Genomic DNA, 19,121 nt, shown 5'->3' on the forward strand with positions numbered 1-19,121 from the left:
TATCAGAGGATAAAGTGGATATTCTGATAAGCGTTGTAGAGTTCACTGGTCAGGTGTTTTCCCACCATAGTAAAGCACGCAAAGACAATCGTGCAGCAGAATGTGAAGTCAGACCGCTACCTTCCAGCCACAGAAAAGCCAAGTGTCCAAAGTGTGAGCCTGGAAAGCTCTCGTTGATCTCAAACCAGTATCGAAGGCCTCTATCCGAGAGCAAGTTCCAACATAAGCCAAGTGTTGACAAAAAGGAGAAAAATAACGATCAGAAATACAGCGACCCTCTGACTGTCTGAACTCATGACTGAGGGACGAACACATCCCTTAAGCGAAGAAGACTTCCTTTACACTGGTGTCAGCGTCCAGCCGTCTTCAGCCTCTTAAGGCTTTCACGAGCAAACACTTGGCTCTAATTGGTTCTTGTGTGGAAAAGGTGAGCGGATTGGACGAGTGTGAGTGTTCAAGAGAGCAACACATATATATATGGGGGGGGGGGGGGGGATTAAACACTCATCTGACAGTCGGACTGCTTCAGTGATTCTAAGGAGATTAGAAGACGCCCGACTTACAGACACATTTAGCTGCAAAAATCAAATAAGGAAAACGTATTTTATTACAAGAGACTGTACAGGAGTGCAACAAAAACATTTGGTTTCCAGAAAACAGGAAACTTGCAAATGAATTATTATGTTATGTTATTTAACGTAGGGAATATTTAGCTCTTATTGCAAAACATGTGCAAATACTTCTATGTACTTACAAGAACTTAATCACAGCAAAGAATCCTTGATTCTCCCGATCTTCAAAATGCTGCTCTTACATTTCGTAAATGTAGATGTGTGTTTTACAGGTAGGGCCCCCAACCCAGATACATCTGACACAGCAGTTTGTCGTCTGTGGCTTCCTGTATGAGGTAGTGGACGTGTCCCTCTATGGACAGAGGCAGACCCAGCACTTTGTTCCTGCTCTTTATCACTCCCTGCAGACGCTGCTCGATGTCACACACGTGGGTTTTAGCCTGGCACAGAAGGAGAGGGGGACAAATGGGTTATGTTGGACCTGCGCGCTGCTGTGATTGCATATAAATATACTCCCTGATGTGCACACCTTTTCATTAACTATCTCTCCAGTCTCGTTGGCCTGAGCTTTGGAAAGTCCTTTTGCTTGTTTGCTCCACTCCACCAGCGGGTCATGAAGGAAGGTCTTGAGCACACTTAGAGGAAGAAATACATACAGACATCTGGAGTTTAGAAACCTTGATCAGAGTCGACAAATAATGTTGTATCAAGAGTCAAGTGCCAAGTAAATGATAAAAACTGATTTTAATATGATCTATTATCTAAATTTAGTTTGTTAATTGATGCTTTGATTCAAAACCTCATGAGCGGCTCCCTCTGGTCTCTCATCAGCCTCAGTGTGACCTCGCAGGCTTGTCTGAAGAGGCCTTCGGTGCCCATGGGTCCCATAGCGTGGACCATGTTTTGGGTCAGACGGAAGGGAACAACCTCAGGCACATCAAATGTCTCCCCCTAGTGGAGAGGGACAGAAGGAGCATGAGGGAGACATGCAGTCGGAAAAACATGAAAATGTATAAAAGGCCAAACCTTAAATTCAATCAAAGCTGAACCGAATTTGACGCACTCACAGACATCAGTTCACTAAATGTAGCAGATTTTCTTCACAGACAAACCTTGTTAAAGAGGCAGTTGAAGTCGACGTGAACACATTCCCCAGTGAACGAGTCAAAGAGGATGTTTTCTCCGTGGCGATCTCCCAAACCCAGGATGTATCCCACCATTGACATCACAGCAGTGGAGCGGCAGTACGCGGAGCGACTGCTGTACCTGTAAACAACTACATGTGATTTATCAAATTTATAACCAAACAAATGTTCCACAACTAAAACTTCTCCTCTCAAAAGTGGCAACATAACGTAAAAAGATTTCAGACATGGCTTTTAAAATGTGGCCCTTTCACTTGTGACTGTAAGAGAGTGGTTGGTCGGGTCGTACCATGACGTGGGGTCAGCGAAGGTCCTGAGAAACCACTCGTGGAAGACAGGGGGGTGTCGAGCACACAGTACCTCCTTGTGGATTCGGAGCTTCTCCTCAAAGGGAGCCGTCTTTGGCAGAATGAGCTTCCTGAGCTCTTTACCTGACAAGTAGATTCCTAAAAACACAAATGTGAATCAATGATATTTATAAGACAGAGAGTTTGTTTACATCTACCCTGACTTTTAGGATTCACGTACCTCTCTCCTTATACAGTTTGGTGAGAATGTGTCGAAGTCCAGCGGTGTTGTTGACCCATTCGATGATGCCACACTCCTCATTGAGGGGAATCACAGCGTAGGTACAGATGTGTAGCTCCCTCCGCCTCGACTCAGCATCTTTACGTAGGCACTACACATACAAAGACACACTTGTTGTACAAAAACCACTCTGGTATTGTTCAGGTTTTGTTCATGCGAGAACTGAGAGATTTAGCTATGAACACTATACGTAAAGTTATGTATTCATTCTTGTATATTGTTTTTCTTTCTTGATTAATTTGTTTGTCACTGTTCAGTTTAATACAATTATAATATGAAATGGGACACACACCTTGTTGATGAGGCAGTTGAACTCCATGAGTCTGCAGTCCTTCCTCAGATCATCTTTAGGTTTACACATCATGGTGTAGCTTCGCCCATCCGACCCCTTCAGACTGATCTTCTTCGGCTTCTGTAAGGAGGCCAAGATCTCCACCTACACGTACAGCAGAGACTAGAGTTACGCTGCAAATGTAAAGATGATCTTTGTGATTGTAAACCTTTGTTGAAAAATGCCTTTGTAACTCTTTTTGCCTTCAGACACCTTCCAACCAAAATATATAACCAACACTTCCGCTCTCTTTCTCTTACAATGTCTTCAAAGCCATCCAGGTAGGCCCAGTGTCCGGGGAAGGCGTCGTGCTGCTTGTTTGCTCCCCCCGTCGAGGGCAGCGTGGGGATGAGCACCGACTGCAGTGGGATCAGAATCTGGCTGAAGGTCGGCTCCTCCACCAGACGTTTCAGCTGCTTGAAGTGGACGCCCATGCTGAGGGTGCTGCTGTTACCGTCCACCTGGAGGACACAGTTAAAAACCAGAGACTTCTAATCGAATCGAATATCGTCTATACCAATGAAATGTTTTGTTCCGCATTCAATCATGAATATAGATTTTATAGTGAGATTCTGAATTTTATTACACAGTTATCCATGTTGACAATAATTACAGATTTCTAATTATTCTAAATCTATAAACCCTACAGTTTAGTTGACTTTCATAAGGGTCAAATAACCCGTTTGTAATTGTAACTGTCATTTTAATATATACTGTGTGTGTGTGTTTGTGTGTGTATACCGGCTTGTTGCAGAGCTCCAACAGTTTGTCAGTCAGTCTGTTGGCGTCTCCAATGAATTTCTCCAGCGACTTTTTGAGACTGATCGCTTTTTTAAGGATCTGATTACAGCGGTTCATACGCATGGGGTAGGAAGACTGAAGAAACAAACACACACACAGGTAGGACTTCATGTAATAACTTTGAGAAAAGCAAATTAGTTGTCTTGTCAGTTTGTGTTACACACACACACCTTGGAGACAGCAGTCATTAGCCACATGGCCTGCTGGGGGTACGCCAGGAAGACTTTGGCCACAATCGCGATGAGGACAGTGAAGACCTCGTCGCTGGAGTGACACACCCGGGAAATGAGCTGGGAGAAAGCAGTCAAGAATTGGTACGGTGCCAGGTTGGCACAGTGCTCGGTCACAGCCGTGTTGATTTTACTCAGCTCCTGTCGCATCTGTCTGTCTGCTCGGCCCGCTGAGGTGAAGAAATGTGTGGGTAGAATATCGTCGTTAACAGTCAATGAAAAGCTAAAGTGAGTTAGCCAAAGACTGGAAGTATCACGCCCACCTTTCTCACATTCACACACTTTGGCTCCAAAGTCCAACCAGAGAGACAACATGCGAGGCATGGCCTGGTAGATGTACTGGTTTCCAAACTGCAAAGCTCTGGAGAGGAAACAATCCAAATGAAATGGGTGATGGAGAGTTGAATAAAGTTAGAACGGCACTGATTCAGCTTCTATCACAATAAATGAACATTAGATCTGTTCCTACTTTCCAAAGTACGTGACAATGTATCGGATCAGGTTCCCCTGTTTCTCCAGCTTGTTGTCAGTCACCATTGGCATCACTTTGTCATAGTATTTGGCAAGATAGAAGTTTCCATCCTCCCACTCAGGCAGAAGGTTTGTCACGTCCTAAAAACACAATACACACACTTAAAATACTTTGTTATCTAAAAATGAACATGAGCGGTGGCCTGTAATATTCACTGCCTCTGCTGTTTGTGGGTAAAGCACGACTCAGCAGATCATGAAGCGTTCTTATGCATGATGACCTTTTTGGTAATGAGTTGTCAGCATTAACTTCCTGTGTGGGACTGTTACCTTATACGCTTTCATGATGGCGTTGGACTCGAAGTTAGCCGTCTCCTCCATGAAGCGTCCCACCAGCAGCATGGCCTTGCCTTTGGTCTGCAGGCTGCGGGGGTCTGTGTGGGACTCGTCGTCGGGAAAACACTGGTCCACACCCTTTTGCAAGACGATCAGAGCCTGGTGCACATCGCCCTGAGAATACAGAATGCTTTATTAGTGTTTGTTAATATATGGACATGCATTTATGTACAAACGTTGGTACATAACAGGGTCAGTTAGACACACTAGATACTGATAGATTCAAAATGTGTTAAAAGTTCCATTACCATAGTTTACAGTAAAATAAAAGTATTAAATATTGTTTATTGAAAATTTGGTCTGTACTCTGTATGATTGAATATATATTAAAGGTTGTTAATACCTTGGACCAAAGCCACTTGGCCTTCTCTGTAACCAGCTCGGCCAGATGTGTGTTCTCTGCGTTCAGAAGAGCGTTGAAAGCGGTCTGGTGGTGTCCTGCCTTCCTGGCCACTCGGGCACTTTGAAGCCAGCACTCGCCGACCAGCTCCTGACACACAGATCTGCAGAGCGAACACAAGGACCAGGTTTGTGGTTTGAGGCCTGATACTACCTGACACTGATTATGTTCAGGAGCTTTGGCAGCTTTTACTCAACAGAAAAGAAAAGAAGTCAGAAAAAATGCACAAGACGGAAATAAATTGTGGTTTCTTAATGTGTGTCTGGGTTCCTGCAGAGGTTGCTGTGTGCTTACTCTGATCCCAGGCTGAGCAAAGCACGACGGAGAGCCAGGATTGGCTCCTTGGCCCTAAAGGAATTCTGGGTCATCTCCAGACGATCTGACCAATGGGGAGGCAGCTGGCTGAGACTGGGGGCAGAGCGTTCTCTCTGTTTCTGCAGCTCAGTAAAAGTGTGCTCCAACTCGCTCAGCATGTGGAGCCTAAACACACAGACAGTTTTTAAGAATCACAAATCTTTGCTAAGACAAATTAAACACCCCATATTTTGGATTCCATGAATGAACACACCGACCTGACAAGATATTCATATCCTCTCTGGTAGGTTCCACACTCATAGCTGGCTGCAGACAGAGGGACGACCTGCTCCTTCCTTACAAGCTTCAGCTTCTCGTAGAAAGTCTCAGCGTCCAGCTTCTTAGCCGACAACAGCAACTGGCCGAGCCGCACGCCCCACGTGCTGGAGTGACGGTCTGCAGACACAAAGGTAATCATTTTCTAGCTTTGTGTTAAAAGAAGTCAACAGCAATGATAACTCAAACTGCTTTTTTCTCACCCGAGGGTAAGTAATCCTCCAGCAGGTCCCATTTTCCCAGCTTCCAGGCTGCCTCCACTCTGTAAGTGTTAAGCTCCGACTTCCACTGGTGCCTAAGTGTGAACACGTTAGTTATATCACAGCGAGTTTCATGGCTCAGCACAATAATGTATGTTCATGTCCTTTTTGATTAACATGAGCATGATGACAAACATGGAGTCTGGGCCACAACAAAATGTTTTTTTTGTTTTAAAGTGTGTGTGTGTGTGTGTGTGTGTGTGTGTGTTTGTGTGTGTGTGTGTGTGTGTTCCTCACTTGTTGGCCAGTACTCCATTAACCTGAGTGATGACTGTGGACAACTGACCCAGGCCAAGCATAGAAGTCATCACCCCGTGATAGTGACCAATCTATACACAGAGGCAGAATGAAAATGATCAAACAGGGAAAGACTTCCAGAAAAATACAAACAAGTGTGTGTGTCTGCGTGTGTGTGTGTGTGTACCTGATCGGACTCCAGTTGTATCGCCCGGTCGTAGCAGGCCGTGGCGTCTCGGAGCAGGCCGATGCTCTCATGCTCCAGTATCTGCTCCCGTAGTGAAGGCTCCTCCCTCCTCAGGGCGTTGACCCCCCTCACTCCATCGGGCTCGTGCATCGCAGCGTACAGCGTCTGCAGCAGCCAATTAATAAAACATTCAACTTCAACCACAACTCGGTCAAACTTTCAAAATAAAAGGAAGATTTTTAGTGACTGACCTGCAGGAAGGTGAGATGGTCCTGGATGTTCTCTTTGTTTTCCAGGATGTAAGCTTCAAAGTGCATGAGGGAACGAGTGTATGCTTTGGATCGCAGAGAGGCCTTAGCCAGAACGTCCTGTGGAATACCCTTCAGGAAGGCCACCACACGCTGATAATCTCCACTCTCTGGGAAAATGGAGGAGATTCATTTACATAATTGCAAAAACAAACAAAAGGGTTTAATAATTTAAAATAAAATATTGTGTTCAGTAAAACCTCACAGACTAGAGATCAGTGTGAGCGTGTGTCTCACCATTGTGTTTTGGTTTGGAGTAGAGGATGTGGCGACTCCACTGAGTGAGGTGAGACAACATGCTGAACACAGTCTGAATGCTGAGCTGCGATAGGCTGGAGGCCGTCTCCTGGACACACACCCTCCCTCGACCATCACCCTCCGTCAGTACGGCCAGCATCTCCTCCGTTACCTGGATGAAGACGTGTTATTATTGCAGCAACTTCTTAATTTCTTGTACATGTACATGTGTGTGTGTGTGTGTGTGTGTGAGACGTGTGCTCACCTCCTGTTGCTCTGCAGGTGTGCAGCCCAGCAGCATGTACAGCAGAATGTGAGGCAGCAGGTAGATTGTGACCTTGTAGTCGTGCTTAATGATGAAGCTACAGCAGGTGAACACCTTACCGGCCAGCTCATGTCTCACCTGGAAAAACACAGAACCAGCTCCTAAAACCTCAGACATGATGGAAAAGTTCACGTCGCTGTTAAGATGAAGGAGCAGCCATTTGGTTTTGCTCTATGCAAAACAAACTCTGCTAACCTTGCTGATGAGATATCCAGCCCAGGTGGCTGACCAATCAGAGAACCTGCTGCCTCTGCTACTTAAGTACACTGGTTTCTTCAGTTTAGACCAGTTCACCTCCTTCTGGCTGCTCTTATATCTGCAGGTGGAGGGGGACAAGATGGAGTGGGAAATTAAGAAAGGAGTGAGAAAAGGAGACGGTGGAATAAAAAAATAAATTGTTGATTGAAGGTAACACAGTGGAAGGGAGGGGGGAGATAAAAGAGGAAGAACAGTAACTTTGAGTCAAGTGATTTTAAACTTGAATACCTGCTGTTGAGGTGAGGTTCCAGTATTTCTTGGATCTGCTCTGGGAATCTCCTCCACAGACGACGACCTGGAGAGTCGCTCCGCCCCTCACGACATTCAAAGATGGACAACAGCTCCTGAAGTGCACATGAAAGCATAAACAGGAAGTGAGAGGCAAAGCAAAGGGCACAAAAGCTGACAAACAAATCAGAGCTAATGAATTTCTAAAGTAAGAGCATGCACATGTGCGTGTGTATGTGTGTGTACCTGAATTGCATAAGCACCAGAGTCCTGTGCTCTCACATCATCAGCGTAAGCCAGGAACGTTCTGGTGAGTTCAGTCAGCAGGTCGTGGGCAAAATTGGGATCATCAACTCCACTCTTTAACGGAAAATCAATATTTACGTTTGGTTTTCTCAAGAAGTGTTTTTTTATTTTTTGGGCAATACACTAAACTTTAAATAAACTCTTTATGTGTGTATTAATGGCATAGAGAAGAATGAAGAATACCACAAATGTGTTGCGGTCGCCATGGGTGTGTGTGTGAGACAGGTCCAGACGTCCCGGGTCCACAGCTCCCAGCTCCCCGAGACACTCCCCACAGAGGAGCCGAGCCTCTGGGGAAGAGTCCTGGCAGCCCTTTAGCAGCACCGACACCAAGCTGGAGATGACTGGCTCCACCGCCTCACTCGCACACACCTGCCGCAGCAGCCACTCCTGCAGTCCACAGCGCAAACAAAAAACTTTTACTGCACAGAACGGCTCAATTAACATTTGCAGGCATGCAAGTGGTATACAATCAACAAGTGTACCTCATCTAACAGTGTGTGTGTCGGTGAGTTTGTGTACCTGATCACTGTGCATCATATCCCGGAGACTTGTGAGTGCATGAATCCTGACGTCAACGTTTTCATGTTGGACGGCTCTCATCGAGAGCTGCAGAGCTGCGACCAGGTCGCTGCTGCTGGCTGTCAGCTGGAGTCAGACATGACATTTCCCCATTTGTTGCACCATCCTTTATTCTACTACTTATCATGATCATGACCGTGTGTCCATACTGACCTTCTTGTAATCCTGCAGGACGCTGTGGATGTCCTTTAACTCTGGGTGATCTGGTAGAAAGTAAATCTCATGGAGGTAGTCGTTGACTTCTTCCCTGTGATAGATTGACTCTCTTAAATCACAGCTGTTACATAAAAGTAAGGTATTTTCTAGAATACTAAAGCGATGTATTTATATAGTACTTTCCCCAGACTGATTGACCACTCAAAAGGCTTTTCAGTACAAGTCGCTTTAACACACACATTCACAACAGTCTGTCAGAGAGATGAAAGCCTTTTTACTGTATTCAGAATAACTGTATTTCATGATATCAATTTTAAAAAGGGAGAATACGAACAGTTTATGCAGCCACAGGTCACTGTATAATTTCTGGATCGATAGTATTTCAACAAAGGGGAAAATACATCTTAGTCTTCAGCTGACTTAGTTTTATGTTTAACTTTCTGTGTACAATTGTGTTTGTGCATTTTACCTGTTGTCCATGATGAGGAAGCGGATAATAGCAGCCGTTTCTTTGGGCTGCAGAGGAATCAGTGGGAGGAGAGCAACAATGACATGACTCAGTAGAGGACCCAGGTGTGCAGGCTCCACACTCCTCACAAAACAATCCCACGTCCTGGTCACACACGAGTGAGACAGAGAGAAAGTTGATTTGTTCAAGGTTTTATGGAGGACAGCACGTAGTAAAACACTCCTTATATTTGGTCATTTTACGCAGTTGTGGGTGTAATAAAAATTAATAAAGACATTTAAGCATTACAGTCAAGTATAAGTGTAGGTTTGATGTGGTAAAAGTTAGGGTCTGAAGATCTGAGAGGATGGTTAGCATTGATGTGACAAAAGTGTGTGTACTGACTGGCAGCAGAGCAGAGGGAAGTCTTCTCTGTATCGGAGGCTGGTGCGGAGCGTCGTCATCATCTTCACTCTGACAGAGCTGATGTGTTTGGAGCCCATGAGTCGCATTAGAGCCATCACACTTGTCAAAGCCTGAACCGAAACCAACAAACAGGTGAGTGCTGTTTTTGAAACATTTATTTTCCACAGTAAAACTAAATATATATTATTATCTCTCAGTGCCTCATTAAATTATTTACTAGAGCTACATTCTTTGATTTGCAGTTGTTTAATTAGCAGTGGGTGACTCACCAGCTTTTTGCGATCCTTCTCTCCTGCACTGGAGCTGAGCAGCTGCATGTTGAAAAAGGCAAGAATTCCCAGCAGCTTTGGCTGAAGGTAGTCCGCCTGCCACAAAGAAAAGACAAGTGAGGAAAACATACAGAAAAATATAGTAAAAAAAGAGGAAGGTGGGGTTCCTTTATTATTAAGTTTGACCGTGTCTGTTAAAAATGGATTCAATTAAATTAAATACTCCTGTCCTTCTGTATTTATGGGAACATACCATGCGTTCTGGGGTCGTGATGTCTCGGGGGCCCTGGTACGGGTCTTCGTTGGATGCAAAGGAGGCCAGGATTGCCAGACCATTGAATACCTACAGTACGTAGAAATGTAAAAACATACGGGTTAACAATGTTTAGTTAAAAAACTGTCACTGATTTGTACGTACTAGTTATGCAACAAGACTGAAAAAGGTTGAATTTGAAGGGAAACGTTTATGGACCTGCTGGTAGTGCTCTCCAAGACGCAGCAGCAGCTCGTTGTGGAGGCCCTGGAAGTCCTGTCTGAGCAGGGAGCCCAGCTCAATCTCTGTCTCACTCTGGAGAACATTTGGGAAACAAATATAAATCAGTCTAGCAATCACATTAATTACTATGGAGGACAACCATCGGGAAATATTTGCATTATTTATAAAACATTATCAGAGAAAGCCATACAACACTGCTAAAGTATAACTATATATGATTGATACTCTTGGATCTCAATTTTTGGATTATGGTTCAGTTGTGTAATGCTTTAGTTGAGTGTTATTAACACCTGTAGGTAGTGGAAGGCCCTCTCCAGCTCCTCCTTGGTGCAGGAACACACCAGATGACTGAAGATGTATTTGAAGTTGTTGATCAGGATCTCTCTCCTGTTTGCCTTAAGCTCATTTGCCAATGTTCGGATGAGGGAGGAGCCTGTAGAGCTCGCCTTTGCTGCCAGGTAGGGCAGCAGCACCTGGAGCGTCCGCTACAAATACACATAAACATAAAAACATTCAGGCAAACTGTATCTGTGAGAATGTTTATAATGCATGAACTGCACATACTGTGAGGAAGCGGTGGAGGTCTGGGAAGTCAAAAGCGTGAGCGATCTGAGCCAGGATGTCCAGGGCCAGTTCTTTCTGATTGGCTGACTCGCTGCCCTGGTCAGGTGTGCTCCGCAGGGCTGATGCATGACGTGAGTGCAACGACTCCACCAGGAACTACATACAGAGGAGAACAGACAATTATTGGCAGGATGTTGATTACAGTTTGGACTTCTTGCTGTTGGGATCTCAAATCTTTCCAATAGTAAATTCTGCTTTGAACATGAGCTGATTTTATACCTGGCAAATTGGGTTCTTGTACTGACTAAAGAGAGTTTGGAGTTTAAGGCCTTTGGCAGAGGCCAGAGCTCTGATCTGAGCGTAAGCGGCCACAGACACCGGGGACGACTTGGAGAGCAGACAGTGAAGCAGCCGCAGCAGAGAGAACGACACCAAACTACCCTGAGACGCTCTGACAGAGGAGAGGGACGGAAAAACTGTTGAACAAACTTATTTAACCAGTCATTTCATAAATGTGGTATTTCAAGATAATACTGTATAATAAAATCTATACCTGCCAATCTCTCCAGTGGTCAGGATGAGAGTGTTGCGCAGGTCATCATCTCTGTTGAGTTTCGCGTTGTTGAAAGCTTCCTTAAGACGAGCAACCAGGAGCTGATCCAGTCACAAGATACACACAATCAACCTCACTGTCAAGTATTTATATGGTTAAAGTCCCAAAAGTAAAATTATACGGAATATTTTGTGTTCATTATAATATATGTATAATGACCGAGTGTCAACCACAGACTCATATTATTCACCTCATTCAGAGAGCTCTGCTCTGAGTTTCTGCTGCTCTCCATCAGCAGGAAACATACTGATTGGCTAAAACGTATTCTGACCACTGGATCCTTGTCCTCCATCAGACCAATCAGAGCACAGAGAACTGCACGAGAGTCACTGTCTCCACCAATCAGATTTACATGTTGGCAGAGGTGAGGCAGAGCTTCTAGGAAAGCTGGGGCAGTGAAATGCATCATTAAAAATGAAGCTTTAAATAATAGACAAACAGTGTTCAGTGGTACTGCTTATTACTGTGAATAATTATATAGACTCAAATCATAAAAATATGAAATGGAAAAAGTTGAAATACCTTGTTTGACACTACTTGGAGTTTCCTCTCTGAGCAATGGCAGAAAGGGTCTGATAAAAGTTGCTTTGAGGGATGGACAAGCATTCCCAGCATGCTCTGCTGCGAGGCTAAGGCAGAGGCAAAGTTTTCTGGGAGGAGAGGTGGACGCCACCTGAGTGTCACTGAGCAGGGAGAGCTCTGTTTGGATGCAGCTCAGCTGACCAATGATCCTGGCAAGCTCCTTCCTCACCTGCTCCGAACTGTCGTCCAACCTGGAACTGGAAATGTTTATAAAATGAAATGAATCATACCGGAAAGATAAATTCAAGAATGAAAAGTTTGGGAGTTTACCTACAGCAGAGTACTGCTGATGAGGTTGTGATGCGTGTTTCCCAGGTGGTGCAGCAGGAGAGGGAAGGCCCTGACTGCCGCCGCTCTCACCACCTCCTCTGGACTCTGCAGCGCCTTGGAAAACACACACACGCGCCATTTCTCACACACACCACGATGCAGGAGGGCCAGTAGCGACACACAGTCCACCTGGACCTCAGGTGCTGGAGAGACAAACCGGTTTGACGTCAGGTTTTCACATTGATGTCATGGCTTTTTAAAATGATTTAAAATCTGTATTTTAATGAGTGATTGTTAAATCGATTTGAGACATCAGCTACAGGTGACAACAAACTAATCTAAAATTGTATTGTTATGCAGAAGAAATACTCACAGTAACAGAAGCTCAGTCTCTGAGCCATTGCAGAAAGCCAGGAGGGGAAACCTGAACTCTTGTAGATGGAGACAGACTTGTTCTCACACACCCAGGGAAGTGATAACAGAGCACACACACGTCGCTGGAGTCCGTCCTCACTCTGACTGCTCACTATACTCACACATACACAGCAGGGCGGACAAAAGTAAAGCTAGAGCTTAGAGAGCGTAAAGTCAATGTTGGATATTATTGGTACAAATAACTGAAAATATGTTTTCATTGTGACATAAAATGAATAAATCCACGAGAAAAGTTTAACATGTGTTTTGCATGTGTCTGTCCGTACTCTTAAGGAACACGATAGAGTCCAGGACCTCAACAGTCGTCTGGAGAACAGATTGAAAGTAGTTCTGGTTTGTGACAGGTTGAGATCCTCCTTCTAACACTGACTGACAGCTCTTCAGAGCTCTGCCCAGAGTCTCAGTGGACACCCAGAGCAGAGGAGAGGAACTGTTGACAGAGGAAGAGAAAAAATTCATTGAAGTCACTTCAGAGAAAGTTGTTTTTTCTGAGACAAAAGATAAAAATAAAAGTGCACTAGAGTGGGAAATGTGTAAATGTTGGTGTATGACCTGGTGGGCGAGGAGCAGAGGGCTGCCAGGTGGAGGGTGAGGGCGAGTCCCTCCAGAGCACAGAGAGTCTCTTGGGCCTCAGGTTCAGCAGAGTCCGAGTTCAGAAGCGTCAGCAGCTCCTCCAGCCGACTGTTCACCACAGCCCACACCTCGCTCCGGACACGCATGTCCACTTCCCTTAGGACACAGAGACACACAGTGTATTAAATGTAAAGAACTTTAGAGGAAAGCTGGTGTGTTGATTTATGATAGTGACAATTCCGACTAACACTATGAGAGCAAATACACAAAAGCATTTCATTTGCTTTTGCCTGAAAAAACCCTATTAATTGTAATTGTGATGGTTAAAATCTATGCCATATAAAACTTTATACGAATTGTGGCACAATATACCGTGGCCACAAACAGGCCTCTTCACATCTACATCACAAGAATCAGGAAATTCGAAACCACCTGAGGATAATCCACTTTGTTTTATTTTATAGTCCGATATGATATGATGCACTATAGCATCTTATATAATAAGGTGGAGCCCTGAACTTACGGTGATGATGTTTTCGTTGTTTTACCGACAGAGCTAGTGGCTGATTTGCAGGATTTCTTTGCAGCGGACTCTCCGTCTCCTGACTTCTGCATCACCAGAGCTGTCTCAGCCTTTAGTGCGGCTCGGAGAAATCCCTCCGCGCACTGCAGATCACATGAAAAACAGATACTGTAAAGAGTTGTGACAAATAATAGATAAACTCAAAGAACTAAATCATACTTCAGCTTGATTTTCTGTCCCAACGGTGCGTGCCAGCATCCTGCAGACCTCCGTGACTCGCTGCCTCCTTAATGACGCAACAGTCTCATAAACTGGGGCAACAGACAATAAGAAGCTGAACAGCAAACAAAGTGATTCGGTCATCTCTGTCCCTAACTTGACGCCTGTTCCTCCATGAGTACAAACACACTCAAACATCTGCGAGAGGTAGATGGGCTCAAAGTGTGTGTGAGAGGCACCAGACGACTGAAACACACAGCGAGTCAGGTGTAGCAGCTCCCCTCCATAGGGTTGTTTCTCATCTGAGCCTGTGTTTGCTGTAGCGTGTGTTTCCAGCAGCTGAAGGTAGGCTGTGAAGAACTCATGGCCTTGCCTCTCAGGAAACCCTCCCAGCTCCACCAGTCGCCTCAGCATCACCATGGACAGCTTTCTCAGCCTCGTGTTGCCGTTGGCGAGGATGGAGCAAGCCGTCTCCCAGGCCGCACTCAGGTCATGACGAGAAACCACACCCCTGAGGGCGTCAGTAATGATACCGATCATCACGGCAGTCAGCGACTCCAGCGCAGCGGGCGAAGAGAGAACAAGAGGAGAAGGGGTGAGGTACGAGGAAGCGCAACCGGGGGAGATACTGAAGCATTTAAGTGTTACGGGCCATCGCTTCTGTGCGTGCACACCCAAAGAGTGTCCTTGTCCGGAGAGTGCGACGACGTGGGCGTACAGAATGTTGCCGAGGTCCTGGGCCAGATATATGAGTTCCTGAGTGAGGTGGCTGAAGATGAACGGTGCTCGGACTCTCAGAGTGTGAAGCAAAGAGCGCAACACGGCAGAGACGCGGCCGTGGATGACGTCACAGTCCGGAGCTGCTGCCACACGAAGCAAACGCACAGCCACCCACTTACTGAAGTCTGAATCAAACGGGGAAAGGAAGAAATAAAAACAAATAACCACACTTTTATCTATGAACATTTTTACCTCAGAAATGTTTATCTTAATATTGCAGCTCTCCTACCGTTACAGCTCTGTGTGGTGTCTGGATACTCCGCAGGCTGGCAGGCAGGATTGGCAAACATCAGAGACGAGGATTTGACTATGTGCTGCACAAAGTCCAGGAGCATCACGCAGGCTGGTTCTGAACTGGACTTTTTATTCAGACCCAGAGCAACTGGAAGAAGAATACAGACAACACATCCGATTATCAAACTGGTTATTCTCATCTGGAGATCTGGGCTTTCTCACAACAGTCACAAGCTAGATTCCAGATTAGAAATGGGAGAAAAATATATTTCTGGTAATTACTCAAATTAATATTAGAAGCCAAACTCTTCTAAATGACACTCAGTCATTATTTAGTTTATCATTTATGTGTATATTTTATTACTTGAACTGAATTGAATTCTATATATATACTGTTTTTGTTTTTTTAAGAATCTCAGCTGTTCCTGTCACCGTGTCTGTGAACCTGACACTCACCGACATCCACATCCGTCAGTATCCTGTCAATGAACTGACACAGGATCTGTCGAGGTTTCTGCACCGCCTGCTCGTACTCTGCGGGGCTGGAGCTGCAGAACACAACCACACGTCCATTCAACCTCAGCAGCTCAGTGTCAACCTGAAGCAGCCTCTGACATGTTGTTAGCATTAGCTTAGCGAAGTGTAGCCCGGGGGATACTGACCTCGCCAGCTCCTGCAGAGCCGGAATCATCGCGGACATCTCGAGTCCTTCCATGTTCTCGGCAGCTCGGTGCGTCGGTAGTTGAAGGACTTCTTCAAGACATTGTCTTTGAGGATCTGTCCGGTAACTTTCCCCAGTGAAACAGCTGCAGGTCCGCGAGCATCCGCACGCGACCCTGACGAGCGTTTCGAAAACTTTCGCTCCAAAGTGACGTTTCGGTTTTGGTACGGCAGCCCGCGAGGGTCAAAACAGCTCAAACGCGATCTGGCCACGACTTATTTATAAGTCAAATATTTTGTGGCCTTTTTGTCATTTATATGTTATATGTAATTGTTAATGTGACAACAGAGGCTCAATTGCAAATCAAGAAAACACACAAAAAACGTGCAAGTGAGAAAAGACACATATAAATAGAAAAACCTGCAAATTAAGAAAACAGCTTCATCACTTTGACGACACAGGAGCTGCAGAACGTCACAACGCAAGCAAATACACAAAACTATTTGTACACCGGACCAAAGATCACACCTCCTTTCTAAAAGCAGTTGAGATTTTTTTAATTGACATTAGCAAATGTTTTTTTCTTTATTCAAACAGGGAAAAATGTCATTAAACTTGCATTATTGACCAAAATCGACTGGCAGCTTTCACACCACATAGTACAAATACAATTCAGTCCAAATGCAGAACAACATATTAACAAACTGTTTAAATAAAATTAAGCAAGAGATTGATTAGATTTTCAGGTGAACTGTGCCTGTTGTGTAAGAAACTTTGTATGAGCTAATTTTACAGACACATGGCATCAATTATGTTTTTATGTACTGACATATGTTATAAACCTCTAAAGGTTCAAGTAACACACATATACAATGATACTCATAACATTTTTAAAACATTTAATAATTAAATAGCAACAATGAATGCACAACAGACTTAAAGAAGAGGGTCATGTATGTGTATTGCAGCAGAAAGAAGATGTCATGACGTATTAAATGTGATTCAGCGAAGAACAATAAGAAGCCTAATCACAGATAAACAAATGCAGAGGGTTTGTTGGAGAGAAATTATTTTGAAATTGAGCAGAATACAAACTGTTGTGTGATCTCAACATGGTCAACGACAACGATTTGGAAAGAGTAAAGAGAGAATGGAAATAAAATGTTTTGAATGAATCATATTGATATTTTGGTTCCCAGGCTTGTTCGTGTGTGTTTTTTGGTTTTCTTTCAGCGGCTGGCCTTTTTCAAACTGTGGCCCATGAGGCAGGCGAACAGCGTCAGCACCATCTTGGGATTCACCTCCACCAAATCATCGGGCAGCGTGTAAACACGAGCTCCGATCTTACGGGCCAGTGAGATTGCGTACCTGAGAAGAGCAGGAAGAGGGAGGAGTTAGGAGACAATGATTGAGTGAAAAATGCAAAGAGAAAAGGCAACAACAACAATTAGAACTTTTTTTTTACTTGGCGTTGTTGAGTTTATCGTCGTTCTTCATTGCTCTCTCCTCTCCTCTCTTCACCATGTCCCACTTGACTGTACCGGGAGCGATGGCATCAATCAGGTCAATCACTGGCAGACTGGTGCTGATCAGTTTGTCCTGCAGAGAAAAGGGAAATGAGGTTAAATGCAGCCATCTTCTTTACAATAAAATATATTCTCACAAACACACACACACCTTGAAGCTTCTGATCTCTGTGTCCTTGTGTTTCTGGCTCAGCGTTTTGTTGACCCAGCTGAGGATGATATGATCTTCAACCTTTTCTCCATCGCCCAAATCTGACAACACCAGCACTGTGTACCTGAAAGACAACAAGCAGGAGTGAGCAGTCTGTTTTTCCAAAAAAACATTTCCACAACCGTTGCAATGTCCCGTGACTCACGTACCTCCTCATCAGCTGCCAGATCAGTGCCAGGGTGTGCATGGGGCTGCCCTCCTTTATGTTTTGTCCTCCGATACCAACCAGAGAGAAATGAGCTATGTTCCTGCCCACGTCCACGGCGTAGTTACAGTTCTCCAGCTAAAATATGTATGAAAAAATCTGTAATTTAACAACTAAAATGTTTTAATGTTGTGTTGATCTAGTGTGTTTGTACGTTGTTGTACCTTTTTCATTTTTGCCCCCAGGAAAGGATAAGGGGGGTTGTTGACTTTCTTCCAGTCAACAGGGACATTAACTTTCTCATAAAGCTGCAGAATCACCAAACCATCACACAGGTCACTGCAAAAGACAAACACACACAAAACTTCATAACCTGTATGTAATCTGTAAATCTCTCAGGAGCTGTGAAGACGATCACAACAGTAATCCATGAACAGAGTTTAAGATAGAATATTCTGAAACTGGAGTTGTAGGTACAGGAGTTCATGTTTCCGTCTTTATAAACCAACTTTCCCACCATCACTGCAGCAGTAGCAAATAAAAAGAATGAAAAAATGTATATAAATATATATATATATACAAGAAAAAAACAACTTGTGAGTCCAAATAATTTATACCAAATCTGAAGAAAGAGTGGGACAGACCGACAACCTGAAAAACATAAAGCCTCCGGCCCCTGGCTGCCACCGGTGTTCCATTTTTACTTTGTTGTGTAGGTTTGGTTCTGTATCACTAATTCTGATGAACTAAGCAATAACCACTTCAAACAGGAGGCTGATACGTGCAGCTGTAAAAGTGATAACATCCAGATATAAACTTTGACCAAAACACTTAACTCACTGTTAAATGTCTGAATAGAATAATGTGCTACTGCTATTATTACTATCACTGCTGCTGCTTCAATAATTGTTGTATTATTCTTTATTTATATTTGACACCTTTCAAAACTAATTCAGTTTTGAAAGAGAAAGTCCAAACAAAACAATCCTGAATAAAGCAACAAACATGCATATATATATATAAAAAACATATTTTTCAGCAACAAAGTTGATCACACTGATGTGTAACATACCAGTACAGGTGGTTCACATACGGAGAGACGCCCAGAGAGTTGATCCAGTTGCGGAATGTTTTCTCTTCTTTGGACTCACCTGAAAAGACAAGATGACTGTGAACATTTCTGACGTGCTGTTCTCACACCACTGAGTTATTGCCTGCATACAGTTGGTATAGATTTATGGCAGATGTAACCCGTCACACCCTGAAACCTCCATTCATTTACACTTTTTATTTGCCTGTGAACTGAATGACCAGCGTCCATTTCCCTGTATATTCACACGATGCTCCTGACTGAGTGTGTGAGAGTCAGTATTTAATCTTGGTTTCTTACCCACTATGTGCGCGGTCTCTATGCCGTTGGTGTTAAGCTTATTTGTCTGCAGAGTGGGATGCATGTTGTACAGGTAGGCCACAAAAGCCAGGTTGAGCTTGCTGTTTC

General features: G+C 44.3%; 2 protein-coding genes across 2 annotated transcripts in view; both read right to left on the reverse strand.

Moving 5' to 3' along the window:
- Window positions 1-589: 589 nt before the first annotated feature.
- On the reverse strand, window positions 590-15,947 carry atr (ATR serine/threonine kinase). Its single transcript, XM_020105055.2, has 48 exons — window positions 15,743-15,947; window positions 15,537-15,628; window positions 15,076-15,228; window positions 14,067-14,971; window positions 13,848-13,990; window positions 13,304-13,480; window positions 13,018-13,181; window positions 12,690-12,842; window positions 12,321-12,519; window positions 11,987-12,243; window positions 11,655-11,851; window positions 11,405-11,505; window positions 11,131-11,302; window positions 10,852-11,007; window positions 10,578-10,772; window positions 10,264-10,359; window positions 10,045-10,134; window positions 9,792-9,887; window positions 9,502-9,632; window positions 9,118-9,261; window positions 8,646-8,739; window positions 8,433-8,558; window positions 8,094-8,300; window positions 7,851-7,964; window positions 7,605-7,720; window positions 7,314-7,434; window positions 7,059-7,196; window positions 6,794-6,965; window positions 6,500-6,666; window positions 6,249-6,413; window positions 6,062-6,153; window positions 5,768-5,859; window positions 5,507-5,684; window positions 5,229-5,414; window positions 4,878-5,037; window positions 4,469-4,648; window positions 4,137-4,279; window positions 3,931-4,028; window positions 3,608-3,837; window positions 3,378-3,512; window positions 2,897-3,097; window positions 2,598-2,741; window positions 2,246-2,396; window positions 2,007-2,163; window positions 1,685-1,838; window positions 1,372-1,523; window positions 1,102-1,207; window positions 590-1,012 (listed from the first exon to the last, which is right to left on the reverse strand). Exons 1-48 carry the CDS (start codon window positions 15,793-15,795, stop codon window positions 839-841), a joined length of 7,827 nt encoding a protein of 2,608 aa, XP_019960614.2. The 5' UTR covers window positions 15,796-15,947; the 3' UTR covers window positions 590-838.
- Window positions 15,948-16,281: 334 nt separating this feature from the next.
- The window catches only part of LOC109640848 (plastin-1-like), an 8,827-nt gene continuing 5,987 nt past the window's right edge, over window positions 16,282-19,121 (reverse strand). Inside the window, exons 10-16 of the mRNA XM_020105047.2 lie at window positions 19,014-19,121; window positions 18,696-18,774; window positions 17,848-17,962; window positions 17,628-17,761; window positions 17,419-17,542; window positions 17,207-17,340; window positions 16,282-17,109 (exon numbers count right to left, since the gene is read on the reverse strand). The exon at window positions 19,014-19,121 is cut by the window's right edge and continues 94 nt beyond it. Coding sequence (XP_019960606.1) covers window positions 16,971-17,109; window positions 17,207-17,340; window positions 17,419-17,542; window positions 17,628-17,761; window positions 17,848-17,962; window positions 18,696-18,774; window positions 19,014-19,121 — 833 coding nt within the window. The 3' untranslated portion in view covers window positions 16,282-16,970. The remainder of the gene's footprint in view (window positions 17,110-17,206; window positions 17,341-17,418; window positions 17,543-17,627; window positions 17,762-17,847; window positions 17,963-18,695; window positions 18,775-19,013) is intronic.

This window comes from Paralichthys olivaceus, chromosome 12 (assembly GCF_024713975.1).
Source record: "Paralichthys olivaceus isolate ysfri-2021 chromosome 12, ASM2471397v2, whole genome shotgun sequence".
Taxonomy (NCBI): domain Eukaryota; kingdom Metazoa; phylum Chordata; class Actinopteri; order Pleuronectiformes; family Paralichthyidae; genus Paralichthys; species Paralichthys olivaceus.

Bases quoted from the DNA above. Each gene is read 5' to 3' on its own strand.
- atr (XM_020105055.2), bottom strand. From the start codon at position 15,795: ATGGAAGGACTCGAGATGTCCGCGATGATTCCGGCTCTGCAGGAGCTG. The intron at 4,649-4,877 runs GTATTAACAACC...CTGTATTCTCAG, and splicing joins CCAAGTGGCTTTGGTCCAAG to GGCGATGTGCACCAGGCTCT. The intron at 1,208-1,371 runs GTTTTGAATCAA...TCTTCCTCTAAG, and splicing joins CAGAGGGAGCCGCTCATGAG to TGTGCTCAAGACCTTCCTTC.